The sequence below is a fragment of the Cucurbita moschata genome, unplaced genomic scaffold, assembly GCF_002738365.1.
Source record: "Cucurbita moschata cultivar Rifu unplaced genomic scaffold, Cmos_1.0 Cmo_Scf00037, whole genome shotgun sequence".
NCBI classification, from domain to species: Eukaryota; Viridiplantae; Streptophyta; class Magnoliopsida; order Cucurbitales; family Cucurbitaceae; genus Cucurbita; species Cucurbita moschata.
Window position 1 is genome coordinate 1,405,497 of NW_019268553.1, and position 15,065 is coordinate 1,420,561.

The following is a 15,065-nucleotide window of genomic DNA, read 5'->3' on the forward strand; positions in this document are numbered from 1 at the left end:
AAAAAAAAAAAAAAAAAAGAACTAACGAAAGCTGATTTTCTATCTCTTTTAAGTATGTTTAGTTTTTAGATTGAGAAACGTTTTAAGCATATTGTAAGAGGAAATGGGGAAAATGGTACTTCGACAAAACTAGCAACAAAATTATTGTTATCAAATTGGGCGTATTATTTATTAACTTATGTTGCTCCAGTATGAATATACTGAAGTCAAACATGGTGGTTTCGATAGTCTAAAATTCCATCAGACCTGTTCATTCATTTGCCGGCGCATTCGAGCTCCCCAGGACATATTTTGACTCGAATCCTTGTTCATGCTTCTTCTCTTCAATTCTGATATCTGAGATTGCCAACAACTCCTCCATCCACTTTTCTCTGGAGCTTCCTGAATCCAAATCAAATTTGGAGATTCTATATGGAGGAAAAAGATTTCTACAGACTCGCTAGAACACAAACAGTAGAGTGAAAACTGAAAGAAAATTATGTGAAAAAAGTTGCATATAAACAGAAGATGTTGAGAAGGTAACGAAATTCCATATTTGGAGTAAGTTATCGAGAAATCATCTGTTGACCGATCCCATTCAATCTCTGAATTACAGAATAAATCACGATAACGAATGGAAGAACCTTGTTCCAACAGAAACAGTGCCACTCTCCAACCAGAAAAACAAAAAAAAGGAAAGAGACAGAGAATCAGGAGGCAGAATAAAACGACGTTTCATTTCCTCACTCAAAAGAATCCAAAATCAAATATACGTTGAGATCAAATACTTCACTCATTTTAATCTCTCCGGAAAACATCTGAGAAATTAAACAAGAAATCACCTCAAAAGCAAGGGCAAACACAAAATCAACACAGGAGATTTCAAAATCCGCAAACATTCAACCACGATTACCCCTAAATTACCGGAAAACAAATTAAAATCGGTAGAGTGAACTAGTACCTGATCGGCGTCGTATAGTCTCCAAGCAGAGAACGCGACTTGAAGGCCTCCAACCATATCTCTATCATACAGAGCTCTCCTCCTCGGATCTGACAATGTCTCGTACGCCTCCTGAAAACGAATGAACCTTTTCGTATACTCCTCCGCACAGCCGATCGGCGACACGTCCGGATGGTACTTCCGGGCTAGATGCTTGTACGCGCGCTTGATTTCCGCCAAGGATACGGACTCAGATACACCAAGCAAATCGTAGAAGGAGCCATCGGCAACCTCGGAGGAGACAATTCCTTCGTTGAACGATGCCTTGGCTCTGATCGAAAGAGACGGCAAGCGCATCAAATTGCACGGAAGAGTGTTAGGAAAGAAAATACCAGATCGGTGGCCAGTAATGGGTCGCCGGCCGGTAATGCTAGGGCTCGAAGGGATGTAGAAGCGTGAATCGCTCCCTGAGAAGGTAAAATCGGGGCACTGCATTTCTCTATTTCTCTCCGTCTATCTTCCGTCCTCTGTATTTCTGATATTTATACCGGACGTCCAAACGAGTCATTTGCACGACATGTAGTTTAAAATAAATATACAGTTTATCCTTTTCTATTTTTTTAATTATTTTTATCCCTATATTCCTTTTTTTTTTTTTTTTTATTGTATTAAAATGTTGAATTAACTTACGATACACCAAATGTCAGGGGCAATTTGGTAATTTAACTTGTTAAAAACAATTTTTTTAGTTAAAAAAAATAGGAATCGATAATTTAATATAAACATATCCATTAATTAGTTTAATTATATACGGATCTATAGAAGTGATGACTTTATAACTAAATTATTAAAAAAAAAATCTCACTTAAATTAAACACAAAAATATATTTTTTAAAAAATAAAAACATGATAAATATTTTTTTTAAATTGATACTTTAAATTTTAATTTGAGTACAATCACTTGACAAGACGTCATTTTAAAAAAAATACCATTTAAAAAAAAAATTAATAGTTTAAATACACCATTTTAAAAAGACAATTTTAAAAAAATAATAATAGTTTAAATTTTAATTTAAGTACAATTACACGGCAATACTATTCGGGTTTAAGAGTAGCAATAAAATTTGTAAAAATTTAAAGATGTTTTTAAACTCTTTCAAAAGTAAAAAGGGGATTTTCAAACAAAATATTAATAGTTTTCGAGTATTTATTAATATTTATCTCTTAAATTTATATATTTTATATTTATTTTTAGATTAAATGTATTTTTTAAAATTTTATTTTTTAGTTCTTTTAATTCTATTTTATTAATTTAGTCTCTTTTTTTTCATGTATTTAAAATTTTAATGATATGTATGTATATGCACTATATTCTAATTTTTAATTAGTTTAATAACACATTAAATAAAAATATTTGAATATGATAAATTATATAATTAATGGATGCAAAATAAAATTAATATGTAAACCAAGCAATTGACTACAAAAACAATGGTATAAAAATAGGAATCCTTCCCCAAGCAAACAACTTGGTTCTTACCTAAAAGTAGCTTTACCCAACCATGTTAGTCCATCAAATCCTTCCCCAAGCACCACATTCAAGAATTTCATTCTCGTTACACTAACTCGTATGAATAGAATATCTACTATAGAGAAGTTGGTAAGGGATCGGCTTAGGCAACTATTTGATGCCTACCTAGTTAGTCCATCAAATCAACAGACCGATGCAACATATCAATCAAACTTGGCAAGTTTGTCTTGCTTGCCATCGTCTGCCTGCGAGTTTCTTATGAGTTAGAAAGACCCTCATCGCCACATGATCAGAAATCGCGACGGACTCAACATTCTCAAGTAGTACAAGTGTTGGCTGCTCTTACTCTCTCTGATGCACGTGAGGCACCGAAAAAACCACCAAAGAAGAAGATTTAGAAGATGTTGATCCAATAGGCGCCTACTAACAAAAATGAGAGTAATCGAATTCGTGCTCGTGAAATGTAACATGCTTTGGTATTGATATTTAATGAATATTTACGAAATAGTCAACCAAACAAGACATAAAAAAAACTTGTAGTTTTATGAACTAATAACTCGATGGATAAGATTTGTCCATTTTTTACTAATTCAATCCTTTTATCTTACCTATTTGTCTCTATTATTAAAATGGTCTGTATTTATTGACAATTAAAACAAATGATGCCGTTTAAATGGTTTTAATACAAATAAAAATAAAAATAATATATAATTTAAACAATATTATTAAAAAAAAAAAAAAAAAAAAAAACTTGACTCCAGACTTTGCGTGAACGAAATAAAATGCAATTAAAAATCCCCTCTCATATATAAGTTTATAAATATCCGTTTTCTTAAAAAAAAAAAAAAAACTTGACTCCAGACTTTGCGTGAACGAAATAAAATGCAATTAAAAATCCCCTCTCATATATAAGTTTATAAATATCCGTTTTCTTAAAAAAAAAAAAAAAACTTGACTCCAGACTTTGCGTGAACGAAATAAAATGCAATTAAAAATCCCCTCTCATATATAAGTTTATAAATATCCGTTTTCTTAAAAAAAAAAAAAAAACTTGACTCCAGACTTTGCGTGAACGAAATAAAATGCAATTAAAAATCCCCTCTCATATATAAGTTTATAAATATCCGTTTTCTTAAAAAAAAAAAAAAAACTTGACTCCAGACTTTGCGTGAACGAAATAAAATGCAATTAAAAATCCCCTCTCATATATAAGTTTATAAATATCCGTTTTCTTAAAAAAAAAAAAAAAACTTGACTCCAGACTTTGCGTGAACGAAATAAAATGCAATTAAAAATCCCCTCTCATATATAAGTTTATAAATATCCGTTTTCTTAAAAAAAAAAAAAAAACTTGACTCCAGACTTTGCGTGAACGAAATAAAATGCAATTAAAAATCCCCTCTCATATATAAGTTTATAAATATCCGTTTTCTTAAAAAAAAAAAAAAAACTTGACTCCAGACTTTGCGTGAACGAAATAAAATGCAATTAAAAATCCCCTCTCATATATAAGTTTATAAATATCCGTTTTCTTAAAAAAAAAAAAAAAAAAAAAAAAAAACTATATATATATATATATAAATAAATAATGACGTCCCTGTTTGTTTTCTAAAATTTAAAAGGTAAAAATGTTAATAATATTTTTAATCTGTCATTATCATTAATCTATCATCTAATGACTTTAAGCCAAAAAAAGAAAAAAAAAAAAAGAAAAAAACATATATTGACTATGTTAATAAACAATATGTGTATGGATTAGATTTCTATTAAATAATTCATATAAAATATTTTTCGATACGGGCTAAGATTTCTATGCAAATTTTAAATAATAAAAACAATATGCATGATGAAATTTAGTTAAATATTTTATTTGGCCAATAAAAAATTAAGCTTTTTTTTATGATACACGTGTCAATTTTTGGTTGGTTCTAATGGCCAAACAAGCAAAAGTCACCATGTCTGATGGTTATTCTTGGGATTTAGGTGAAGTGAGGCTGAATTACATGCTTCCAATTCTTGCTTCTAATAAGGGATGTAGAGCCAGACGAGAGAGTGTCGATTCCAGATCTCTACGTAATTCAGATAATACGACAGTTTGGAGCCATGATAGCCACGGGGCGCGCTCTCCCTAGCTCAAGCAAGAAATACCAATGCTAGTTTTGTCACATCTGAGTAGGGAAGTCGCCATTTTTGTGACTTTCCTAGGTGGTTTGAAGTGTCTCAACCTGAAAGTGTTTATACTCGGGGACAAGTGGAAAGACAGTACCAAATCATTGGAGAGTTCTAGCAAGTGGACAACTATGGTAATACAGACCGACGTAATCGAGGGAGGATATCAGTTGGGTCTTAATAACGAATATAGTCATTGTTTGGTGAATTATTGGTATACAATTTTTGAAAAGCTTGATTTATTTTAAAAGTACTTATTCGTAATTAAAAATAAATAAAGTATATTAACATTTTAGATAATAAACTATTTTGAATTAGAAGAAATTTGTTTTTATTTTGTAAATTAACGAATATAAAATATTAGAGAAAAATCCGGGGTTCAAAGAAGCCGCTTGCCCTCCACGTTCCCTCTATTCAATCGCGCGCCCCTATCTCAACGCCGTCGCTGAAATAGGTACGTTTTCCTTCGACATTCTTCATGGATAGCGCGCCGTTGGCTTACTCTTCGTCAGACTTCCACCAGATCTAGGGCTCCTTCTCTTTGCCGATCGGTTAACTGACTGGTTCCTGGGAGATTAGGGGATTGCTCACTCTGTTGTTCTTTAATTTTCCCGGCAAGTACAAGGATTAATCTTCGATTTTATGTTTTTTGTTCGACCTAACAACTATCAGGACAGTATTGGCGAAACTTAGTCTTCTCTGTAAACGAGCGGGTTATTTCTTGTTGTGATTGGGTGTTTGGACGTCAATACCCTGCCATTGAGATTTTATATACTTCTTGACCTGTTTGGGTTCAGTTGTTTTGTTGTATTTGAGTGCCGTGGCGTAAATTTTGATGCTGTGGAAAAGTTGGTGGGTTGATTTGATTTAGGTTTTTTTTTTTTTGGATTGGAGGTTTGATATTTGCAAACCTGATAATCGGGGAGAGTTCGGTTCGATGGCTGATCGTAACTTGGTGGTCGCAAAACCAATCTGGATGAAGCAGGCTGAAGAGGCGAAACTGAAGAGCGAGGCTGAAAAAGATGCAGCGGCCAAAGCTGCTTTCGAAGCTACTTTTAAAGGCGTAGATAAGAATCCTGCAAGAGAAGCGGCATCCTCAGATAGTGATTTTGAAGATGCTGAGGACTTGGAACACAAACCCATTGGGCCTGTAGACCCTGCTAGATGCACAGCAGCTGGAGCAGGCATAGCTGGGGGCACAGCATGTGTGCCAGCTTCCTTTACTGTGGTAACTAAGGATGTTGATGGGAGGAAAGTTCCCCATGGTGGTGCACAGATTAAAGTAAAGGTGTTACCTGGGGTAGGTGTTGGTGGAACCGAGCAAGATGGCATTGTGAAGGATATGAATGATGGTACATATACGATCACATATGTGGTGCCAAAAAGAGGAAATTATATGGTTAATATTGAGTGTAACGGAAGATCAATCATGGGTAGTCCATTCCCAGTGTTCTTTAGTGCAGGTACTCTATGATTATGTAATGTTCATGCGTTCTTATTGTATATATTTAGAGATTTAAAGTTTGATTAATCTATCAGGTACATATTATGTCCAAAGAGGAAAAAAAAAAATCTATGAAGTATATACAATATCCTGAGTTCCAAATGCTTCATGCGTTACTTAGAATTAATTAGGATATTTTGATGATATGAAATTCTTGTGTTATTATTTTTCATGCATCGGAATGAATGGGTTGGAGAAGAAGGATAGTGAATGTGAATGCCAAATAGAGGGAAAAAGAAATTGTTTTTCACTCTGTTAGTTGGAATGGGCTGCCTGGATGAGAACCGGGTGGCAAGTGTGGCAGCGCTTTTCCCTTCTTTTCATATGATTTGTGTGTTTGTTCTTGAGATTTTTTAATATAAAAGTGAAATAAAGATGGGGCTTGAGCGAAGGGGAAATGGAAAAATGATACGGATACTTATTAGACATTGATAATTTGTTTCCTTGGTTATCCTTAATTGCTTTGTCTTTCCTCATATCTTACTGGATCATCAGTTTCTTTCATTTAGTAATGCAACGTTATCTGATGACTGAGCCATTTGTTGTCACCGACCAGGGACAAGTGCTGGTGGGCTCCTGGGTTTAGCTCCTGCATCGTCATTTCCAAATTTGGTTAATCAAAATATGCCCAACATGCCTAATTACTCAGGGTCTGTTTCGGGGGCATTTCCTGGGTTGATGGGAATGATTCCAGGCATTGTAGCTGGTGCTTCTGGTGGTGCTATCTTGCCTGGAATTGGAGCCTCTCTTGGCGAAGTATGTCGAGAATACCTTAATGGTCAATGTGCAAAAACAGATTGTAAGTTAAATCATCCACCTCACAATTTGCTCATGACTGCAATAGCTGCGACAACCAGCATGGGAACTATCAGTCAAGTGCCTATGGCACCTTCTGCTGCTGCTATGGCAGCTGCTCAGGCTATTGTTGCTGCTCAAGCCCTTCAAGCCCATGCTGCTCAAGTGCAAGCTCAACAAGCCCAGTCTGCAAAAGACTCTTCTGGTATTCTCAGTTTTTGCGCTAACTCAATGCTTACTCTTTTATTTTTGCGACTGTTCTCCTATGCACCTTACTGTGTGTTCAAGTGCATTTGTTTATGTTTTGTCTCTCTTATGTACTGTTGTTTAACTTGTAGACTGCATAAACTATGTATATATTTTTTCCTAATGAGCTTCTGGTTATTTATGGATGTTTCTCTGGCAAGGTTCATCCGACAAATCTGGGAAGGCTGCTGATGCTCTGAAGAGAACGCTTCAAGTTAGCAATCTTAGCCCACTTCTCACCGTGGAACAGCTGAAGCAACTTTTTAGTTTTTGTGGAACTGTTGTTGAGTGTACCATTACTGATTCAAAACATTTTGCTTACATAGAATACTCAAAGCCTGAAGAAGCCACTGCTGCTTTGGCATTGAACAATATGGATGTTGGAGGTCGGCCTTTAAATGTAGAGATGGCAAAGTCACTTCCACAGAAACCAGCTGCAGCGAACCCTTCACTTGCTTCTTCTTCTCTGCCGATGATGATGCAGCAAGCTGTAGCCATGCAACAAATGCAATTCCAGCAGGCTTTGTTGATGCAGCAAACTATGACAGCTCAGCAGGCTGCTAATCGTGCAGCAACTATGAAGTCCGCAACAGAGTTGGCAGCAGCTAGAGCCGCAGAAATAAGCAAAAAACTTAAAGTTGATGGAATTGTGACTGAAGAAACTGAGACAAAAGAAAAATCTAGGTATGATATACCGGAACAACTAATCCTGGACCCTCTGCTATAAGTAAAATAACTAATTCCTGCCTCTAGTTATAAAATTAAATAGGAAAAAGGACCTCTGGGTTCTTGAGTAAATTTGACATACTTGAATATGCAAGCAATGAGCATTGATGGCTTAGGTAACGCAATCCTTCATTACATAATATCAACCCCATTATTCTGTTTCTCCATATTTTTGCCTTGGTAGGAAGTAATGGCTCATGAACTTGTATGCCTTTCTTTAGTGTTGTATGTAATGTTTATACGGTCCAGGTTTTATACACTTCAAATTGAGTTCATTCCATCTTAATAAGCATAGTTTTGATTTCCCCCTTCCCTTTGCAGGTCACCTTCCTTGTCCAGGGAGAGATCAAAATCCAAATCCAAATCACCTATCAAGTACCGTAGCAGGCAGAGATCTCCAACTTATTCACCTCCTTATCGTCACTCAAGAGATCATAGATCTAGATCACCTGTGAGATCTCGTCATTATTCTAGGTATGAAGATCATAGGAGGGCTTATAGAGAAATGAGAGATGCTAGTGAAAGATCTAGAAGGCGAGATCTAGATAGATCAAGAAGTCGTCGTTCACCCGTCTCAAGGAAAAATAGAAGTAGAAGCATAAGTCCTCGCAGAAGAAAATCATATAGAGAAGATTCTGATTCTCCCAATCACCAGCGGGAACGTTCACCACAAAGAGGTAGGAAATCAGATCGTTCTGATTTAAGATCACCTAGTCGCCATCATGGGAAAAGCAGATCATCCCCAAGAAAGGATGATGGTGACACGCTAAAACATAGAAGACGGTCAAGGTCTAAATCTCTTGAGACTAAACATCATTATGATGAAAAAATTAATGATACGCGACATGGAAAATCAAAAGCTCGGGATAGAAGGCGGTCAAGATCTGCTTCACTCGAAGACAAGCATAGCAAAAGAAGATCATCACCTAGAAGCATGGACAAGAACATTTCTAAACATAGAAGGCGGTCTAGATCAAACTCTAGGGAGGATGTAGATGATACTTCATCAAAATATCATGGTAGAAGGCGATCTCGATCAAGTTCTTCAGAAAGTAAACATCTCCTTGATAGTAATAAGGTGGATAGCACTAGAGATGAAAAACTAAAACATCGTAGCAGAAGGAGATCCAGGTCAAAATCTGTGGATGGTAAGCACCACAGGAAGGAGAAATCAGATAGAAGCAGAGATAAAAGGTTGAGGCATCATGATAGAACGCCATCTAGATCTGTATCTCCTGAGGCTAGGCATCAAAGAGGGACCAGGCTGTCTCCTACCAGTTCTGAAGAAAATAAATCAAAACGTAGAAGGAGATCACTCTCACCTGAAGATAAGCCTCATGTTCATGTTACTGATATAGATAATGGATGCATAGCTGAACATTCAAAGCATCACGAAAGACAGCGGTCTAGGTCAATGTCAGGAGAAAATGGAGAAAGTAATTTATCTCCAAGTACAGAGGTAAATGAATTTAAACATGGAGAGCAGTCAACAATAGAACATGTTGGAGGTAAGTACAATTAATTGGTTGAAGATATCAAAATATTGATGAACAATTGAAGAGTCATAAGCATATAAACATTGATGGATATGGATTGATATTTTCAGGGCATGAAGCTAGTCTCTCGAAGTATATAGACGATATGCCGGGAAATGATCAGGATAGAAAGGAGTTAAATTCCCAATATTCTAATGTTGAGGAACGAAGCAAAATGGAAACGATTGACGATGAGCAAAGTTGATTTAGCTGGTAAGATCAGCAAATGCGATTCTTTTGGGTTTCCTTTTTTCTGATTGCAATTATGTTGACACAAATAGGTTCTTGGTTGTTAACACAGGAAGTTAGAGTTTAATGGAGGTTGTAATATTTCACGTTCTCCTTGGCTGATGCTGACCGTAGATGCTCGATGTCACCTTTATACAGTTGCAATTTCTGGTGAATGACGTTGAGGAGATTAAGTTACATTTAAAATGTGATATGGAAATGCTTTACTGTGACTCGTGAATTACTAGAATAGCTGACTATTTCGGACTTGAGTACCTTGATAACCAGGGTCAAATTTCATGCTCAGCAATTTCAGCCTGGCTTGTTGACGTATTCAAGGACATCATTGCTTCATTTGAGGAAGAGGCTACATGATTGAAGATTTGTTTCAATTTCTTTGGGTTCTCAGATTTTCAGTTTTCATCCATGTCTCTTGTCTTTGATTATCTTTTGCAGGTTAGCAGAGTCTCTTTCAGTTGATGTTGGTATTGCTGTCCTTTTGTCTACGAGACAAGACACCAAGTATCTGTAGCCAGCTTCTTTTACTACTTGATGTATGTTTAACTATGACCTTCCTTTACGTGGTGAATTTTCGATAGCACTGTCTATTTGAACAAGGATTGCTGCATTAGGAATTGAAGTATGTTGGTATTGCCACTTTTATTTTTTATTTTTTCTTTTCTTGTATTAGTTTCTTTGTGGGTTTTCTTAAAGGGTAACCGTAGTTGGGACTAAAGAGTCGATCTCATTATGAGTTTCGAGTTTATATTTCCTAGGGCTCCTCCAATACACAATCAATATAATACCTCCTGTTTTAGGTTAGGGTTTATAGTGCTCACACTAGAAGTTCTTTTGATGTGTGGCCGATGCATGGGTTTCATTTTAATACTCATTTGAATGGGCATTGGACCTGTTCTATCCAATATACATGCAGGTTATTCGGTGTGAATGTCATTCGAAGTTTGTCGGGGTTGATTTTCTCTTGTTTACACGAAGGTATGCTTTTGCAGTGGGAAGTTATTAGCAGCAAGCTTCCATTTATAAGAGTCCTGTATATCATTTACACGATGATTAGTATACTTTGGAACTTCATATACTTTTTTTTACGCAGTACAATTTTGCTGTGGTGCTGTTATCTTCTTCCCTCATATCTCTTCTTTCTTCTTTTTTCCTTTTTTTTTTCTCTTTCCCTTTCCTCTTTTCCTCCAATCCCCAAATTTTATTTTTCGTTAGGCAAAGCTACTGTTAAAGGTCGGTTGAAACCAGATGTTGCTGGGATAAATTGCATCAAAATTTCGTCCTTCTGGGCATGATCAGAATTGGCTGACTCACTTGGAAGTGTTTTTATTCGCGGTGAGTGCGAATATATATATGGCAGGTAATGTTGTCTGTAATTGGTTGAAGATAATTATAGGGAAATCTATAGGTTTGGATTCTCTAATATATATATAAGAAGCTAGAAAGTGCATGTTGGACAATGAGTCTATGATGATGATACTCGATGCATGTGCCTACAGGTTTTCTTTTCTTTGAATGATAAACTTACTTTTTGTAGCACCTAATGTCTGAGTTCTTGTTTCCTATAAGAATCATAGTAATAATGTCTTTGAGTTTGAAAAGGTACCATCTCGATTGATGAAATTGAGTGTGAATTGTTTGTGGGGGTGACAGATGTGATACGTCAAGTATGACCTGGAGAAAAACGTTCTTTGTTTGAGTTTGAAATGGTAATTTATGTGATTACTGGTTTGGTTGGGTCAAAACTTAATTGTTTAGTCTTCTTCTCTGGTGTTTGCTCTCTTCTCCTCTTTCCTTTTCGAATAATTTCTTGGTAGGATAGGCTGCCTTTGATGTTGAACTCGGGTTCCGACTTGGATGAGGTGGATGACGATGCCTTGCTTCGTGCTCGGTCTATTGTTTCTGAAGGAACTGAGCACCGAGTTTATAATGTCGAACCTCACTGCTTGAAATCCTCATCATGTTTATGGTATAATCTGGTTATAGGATATAGATAAGCATCTTTTGCATCTACTTTGGCTTTGATTAAATTCCAAAACCTTGCTTTAATTGTACATACAGTTTCTTATGCTTCTGTTGCCAATATATATATATACATTAAAGAACTCTAAATAACCCCTAGATAATATTGGGCGTTTTTTTTTTGGGCTAAATTATAGAAAATAATTATACATTTAAAGCTTCACATTAATACTCTTAAATAAATAAATAAATAAATAAGAGTTTTAAATTACTCTGATAGTTTACGGAAATCGTTATTTTTTTTTAATCAAAATTTTAAATAAAATTATGTAGTTTGGAAATTTGCATCTACCTCCCGACATATTATTAAAATTATATTGAAAAAAATATAAAGTTTAACCAAATTTGGAATGGTTTTAAAAAGTTTTGAAGTGAGTTTCCAAAGAATCAAAACAGCTCGAATTTTTGGCTGGCTTTCTTAAAATACTCATTTGGACGAGGGTTTCCAAAAACATTGTAAGCTAAACTCGTGTTGACGAATAACCAACCTGCAATTAATAGAGAAGGTATAGTAATGCCCGCTAAACTCAGTGCTGACAAATAACCAACCTACAATGAATAGAAAAGGTCTAGTAATGCTCTTAAACCCGTGCTAACGAATAACCAAGTTGCAATGAAGAGAGAAGGTATAGTAATGTTATGAATGACCAAGTATCGAATGACCCGTGCTTCCGAAAATGCCAGCGTGAAAGTTTTTTTTAGTTCAGCAATTGTCGATGTGGATGATTGAATCATCCACATTTAAGACCGTAATTTGTGTCTTATCATTAAGCTCAGAATAACAACATTTGAAGTTAATTTTAATTTCAACGCAATGAGATCAAAATTTCTAATCTTTTTATGTTGGAGGTTCAAATTTGAATTCCCGCTGAAAGTATTTAGCGGAAATGAGGAGAATGAATGGAAGAAACGAAACGACGTCGTCCCTTTCAGCTTTGTGGTATTAAATAGCAAAGAAAGCAAGCAAAAAACGCGGGATTGGGAGGCGAAAGTTTACGATTGTGGCCAATCGTAGTTCGTTTTTGTGAAATTAATAATTAAATAATACAAAACAAAACCAAAAAAGAAACAAATGTAACGGATTCACCCTTTGCCATTTCGCGCCTCCAATACCCCCATTCCTTCCTTCCCTCTCTCTCCCGCCCTCTCCTCTCCTTTCCGATCCAATTCGTTCCTTCCTCGATCTCCAGCTTCCAAATCCATCAACAATTTGATGTTATGAAGGTTAGATGTCCTTGACTTTTTCTTTTTTTAATCTGCAATTAGCTTCGTGCAAACTTTTTCGGCCTCTAATCATAATGCATTCGTCGTTTGCTTTCTCTCTAATGAAATTTCGTTATGTTCGATCCGCAGGAACTAAACGTATCGTCTATTTTGGCATCGGAAGATTATCTCTGAATCTTTCTCATCCGTTTGTATAAGCAATGGGATTATCTTCCGATAATATCCATGGCCTCGTTCTCGCCGTCTCTTCGAGTATCTTCATCGGTAGTAGCTTCATTATCAAGAAGAAAGGTCTCATGAAAGCCGGTGCTTCTGGAACCAGAGCAGGTTTGGTTGATTCTAGCATTTTCAATCTCCACAGTTTCGATTTAATGGTTGAATGTCATGTTCACACAAAAGTAGAAGCGAATTTGTTCATGATTTGACAGCGATTTGTGTGTAGTTAGTTAGGACCGATATTTTGATAATGTCTAGAATTCTTCTATTTTATTGAACATGTTTTCGCGTTATCAGGTTCTGGAGGATATTCGTATTTGCACGAGCCTATGTGGTGGGCTGGGATGATAAGTAGTAAGTTCTTATTCAATTATTTGGTTGCTTACGATGATTTTATCCTATTCAAACCTCGATTACTACAGCTTGCAGCCATTCTCAAGAAAATATTATCACACTTGCACTCATTTTTGTTTGATAAGCATTATCACACTTGCACTCTCTTTTTTCCTGCTGATTCATCTCTTGAGGTGTTTCATTTTCCAATTCCAAGTAGATAAGATTTAGGAAGTCGAAGCATCCTTATATATATATATATATGAATGTGCACGCTTCAAGATAAAAACAAAATCAGTGGCCGCTGCTTTTCACTTTGGAATTGGGAGTTTTCTAATTTACCATGAGTAGAGCCTAAGTCCAAGCCGAAGCATGCTTGTAATTAATTACCAAAAGAGAGGACAAACACATGATCTTTGACCAACTTGTTCCAGTTGTAATAGGTTTCATTCACCTGTTCATAAACACATGGTAATCATTCATAGCATTTTTTTTCCAGAGCTTTCTAATCACCGATGGTTTAAATTATCAATATAAGGCTTCTTGAGTTGCTTACTGTTGAAAAGAGCGATTTGGAGTTGGATAACTGCAACAGCCTTTTGCAGATCACAGTAAGAGCAGATTCATTAATAAACAGATTGGATATAATTCTCTCGGTTCTGTTTCTTAGTTACCAAAACATAGAAGCAGATGCACGTATCAGATTGCTTTTGATTTTTTTGATTTTTTTGATATATTTTTTTTTTTTTTTGTTGTTGCTAACAATCAGTTTATTTCATTTTGTGTAGTGATTATTGGAGAGGTTGCTAATTTCGCTGCTTATGCTTATGCTCCTGCAATTCTTGTGACTCCTTTGGGAGCTTTAAGTATAATATTCAGGTACTTCTAATACATACTAAAATTCTATCATTCAAATATCGAATCATAAATCAGAGAGTTTGACATTGGTACTAAAGATTAGAAATATGTCGATATTTCTGACATCTTTTATATATATACCAGCATAACGTAAAAAGTATGCTCGATTGATCTTAATATGAATATGAATACTGGTGACGCTATCTAAAATTAAGTTTGAAAGTAAAAAAACAACTTAATCATTCATTTAAATATTTTATTGACTTACAAAAATATATGTCGATATCGATATCAATATCAATATTTTACTGATTATAGGCAGTCGATATATCTGTAAAATCGAAATTTCGATATCGTTATTGTGTGGTAATGTGTGGTAATTGGAATACATTGATGGGAATGGTATGCATGGCTGGAGTTGAGTAATTTAATGAAGCGACACCGTTCTGCAGTGCAATACTAGCCCATTTCATTTTGGAGGAGAGGCTACACATCTTCGGCATGCTCGGGTGTGTTCTGTGTGTGGTGGGATCTACAACTATTGTTTTGCATGCTCCTCAGGAGAGAAACATTGATTCTGTCAAGGACGTTTGGATGCTTGCTACGGAGCCAGGTTTGTCATCTGCTTTTCACCATATTTTATTTTGTTTTAAAAAATCATTCATGAAACTATTTTTCATCTGGAATATAAAATATATGTCTAGTACTAAGTTAAAAAAAAAAAAAAAAAAAAAAAAAAAA

General features: G+C 35.4%; 3 protein-coding genes across 8 annotated transcripts in view; 2 read left to right on the forward strand and 1 right to left on the reverse strand.

Annotated features, from left to right (window-relative positions):
* Nucleotides 1-128: 128 nt before the first annotated feature.
* LOC111431786 (chaperone protein dnaJ 20, chloroplastic-like) lies at nucleotides 129-1,463 on the reverse strand. 2 transcript variants are annotated; one of them, XM_023068492.1, is made up of 2 exons: nucleotides 941-1,463; nucleotides 129-371 (listed from the first exon to the last, which is right to left on the reverse strand). In XM_023068492.1, exons 1-2 carry the CDS (start codon nucleotides 1,412-1,414, stop codon nucleotides 324-326), a joined length of 522 nt encoding a protein of 173 aa, XP_022924260.1. In that variant the 5' UTR covers nucleotides 1,415-1,463; the 3' UTR covers nucleotides 129-323. The 2 variants fall into 2 exon arrangements, with proteins under 2 accessions (XP_022924260.1, XP_022924259.1); XM_023068491.1 differs by having other exon boundaries at nucleotides 129-381; nucleotides 941-1,461.
* A 3,525-nt stretch (nucleotides 1,464-4,988) lies between these two features.
* Nucleotides 4,989-11,725, forward strand: LOC111431870. 5 transcript variants are annotated; one of them, XR_002708580.1, is made up of 9 exons: nucleotides 4,989-5,073; nucleotides 5,143-6,082; nucleotides 6,680-7,123; nucleotides 7,326-7,848; nucleotides 8,212-9,398; nucleotides 9,497-9,638; nucleotides 9,727-10,207; nucleotides 10,588-10,649; nucleotides 10,887-11,725. XR_002708580.1 is itself a non-coding variant. In XM_023068584.1 (6 exons), exons 1-5 carry the CDS (start codon nucleotides 5,557-5,559, stop codon nucleotides 9,628-9,630), a joined length of 2,814 nt encoding a protein of 937 aa, XP_022924352.1. In that variant the 5' UTR covers nucleotides 4,990-5,556; the 3' UTR covers nucleotides 9,631-9,638; nucleotides 9,727-10,323. The 5 variants fall into 5 exon arrangements, 1 of the variants encoding a protein (XP_022924352.1); XR_002708582.1 differs by having other exon boundaries at nucleotides 5,292-6,082; XR_002708581.1 differs by having other exon boundaries at nucleotides 5,514-6,082.
* Nucleotides 11,726-12,549: 824 nt separating this feature from the next.
* Nucleotides 12,550-15,065, forward strand: part of LOC111432107 (probable magnesium transporter NIPA2) — a 6,652-nt gene continuing 4,136 nt past the window's right edge. The window contains exons 1-5 of the mRNA XM_023068908.1: nucleotides 12,550-12,917; nucleotides 13,047-13,244; nucleotides 13,431-13,487; nucleotides 14,255-14,345; nucleotides 14,777-14,937. Of these exons, the coding sequence (XP_022924676.1) occupies nucleotides 13,118-13,244; nucleotides 13,431-13,487; nucleotides 14,255-14,345; nucleotides 14,777-14,937 (436 nt within the window). The 5' untranslated portion in view covers nucleotides 12,550-12,917; nucleotides 13,047-13,117. The remainder of the gene's footprint in view (nucleotides 12,918-13,046; nucleotides 13,245-13,430; nucleotides 13,488-14,254; nucleotides 14,346-14,776; nucleotides 14,938-15,065) is intronic.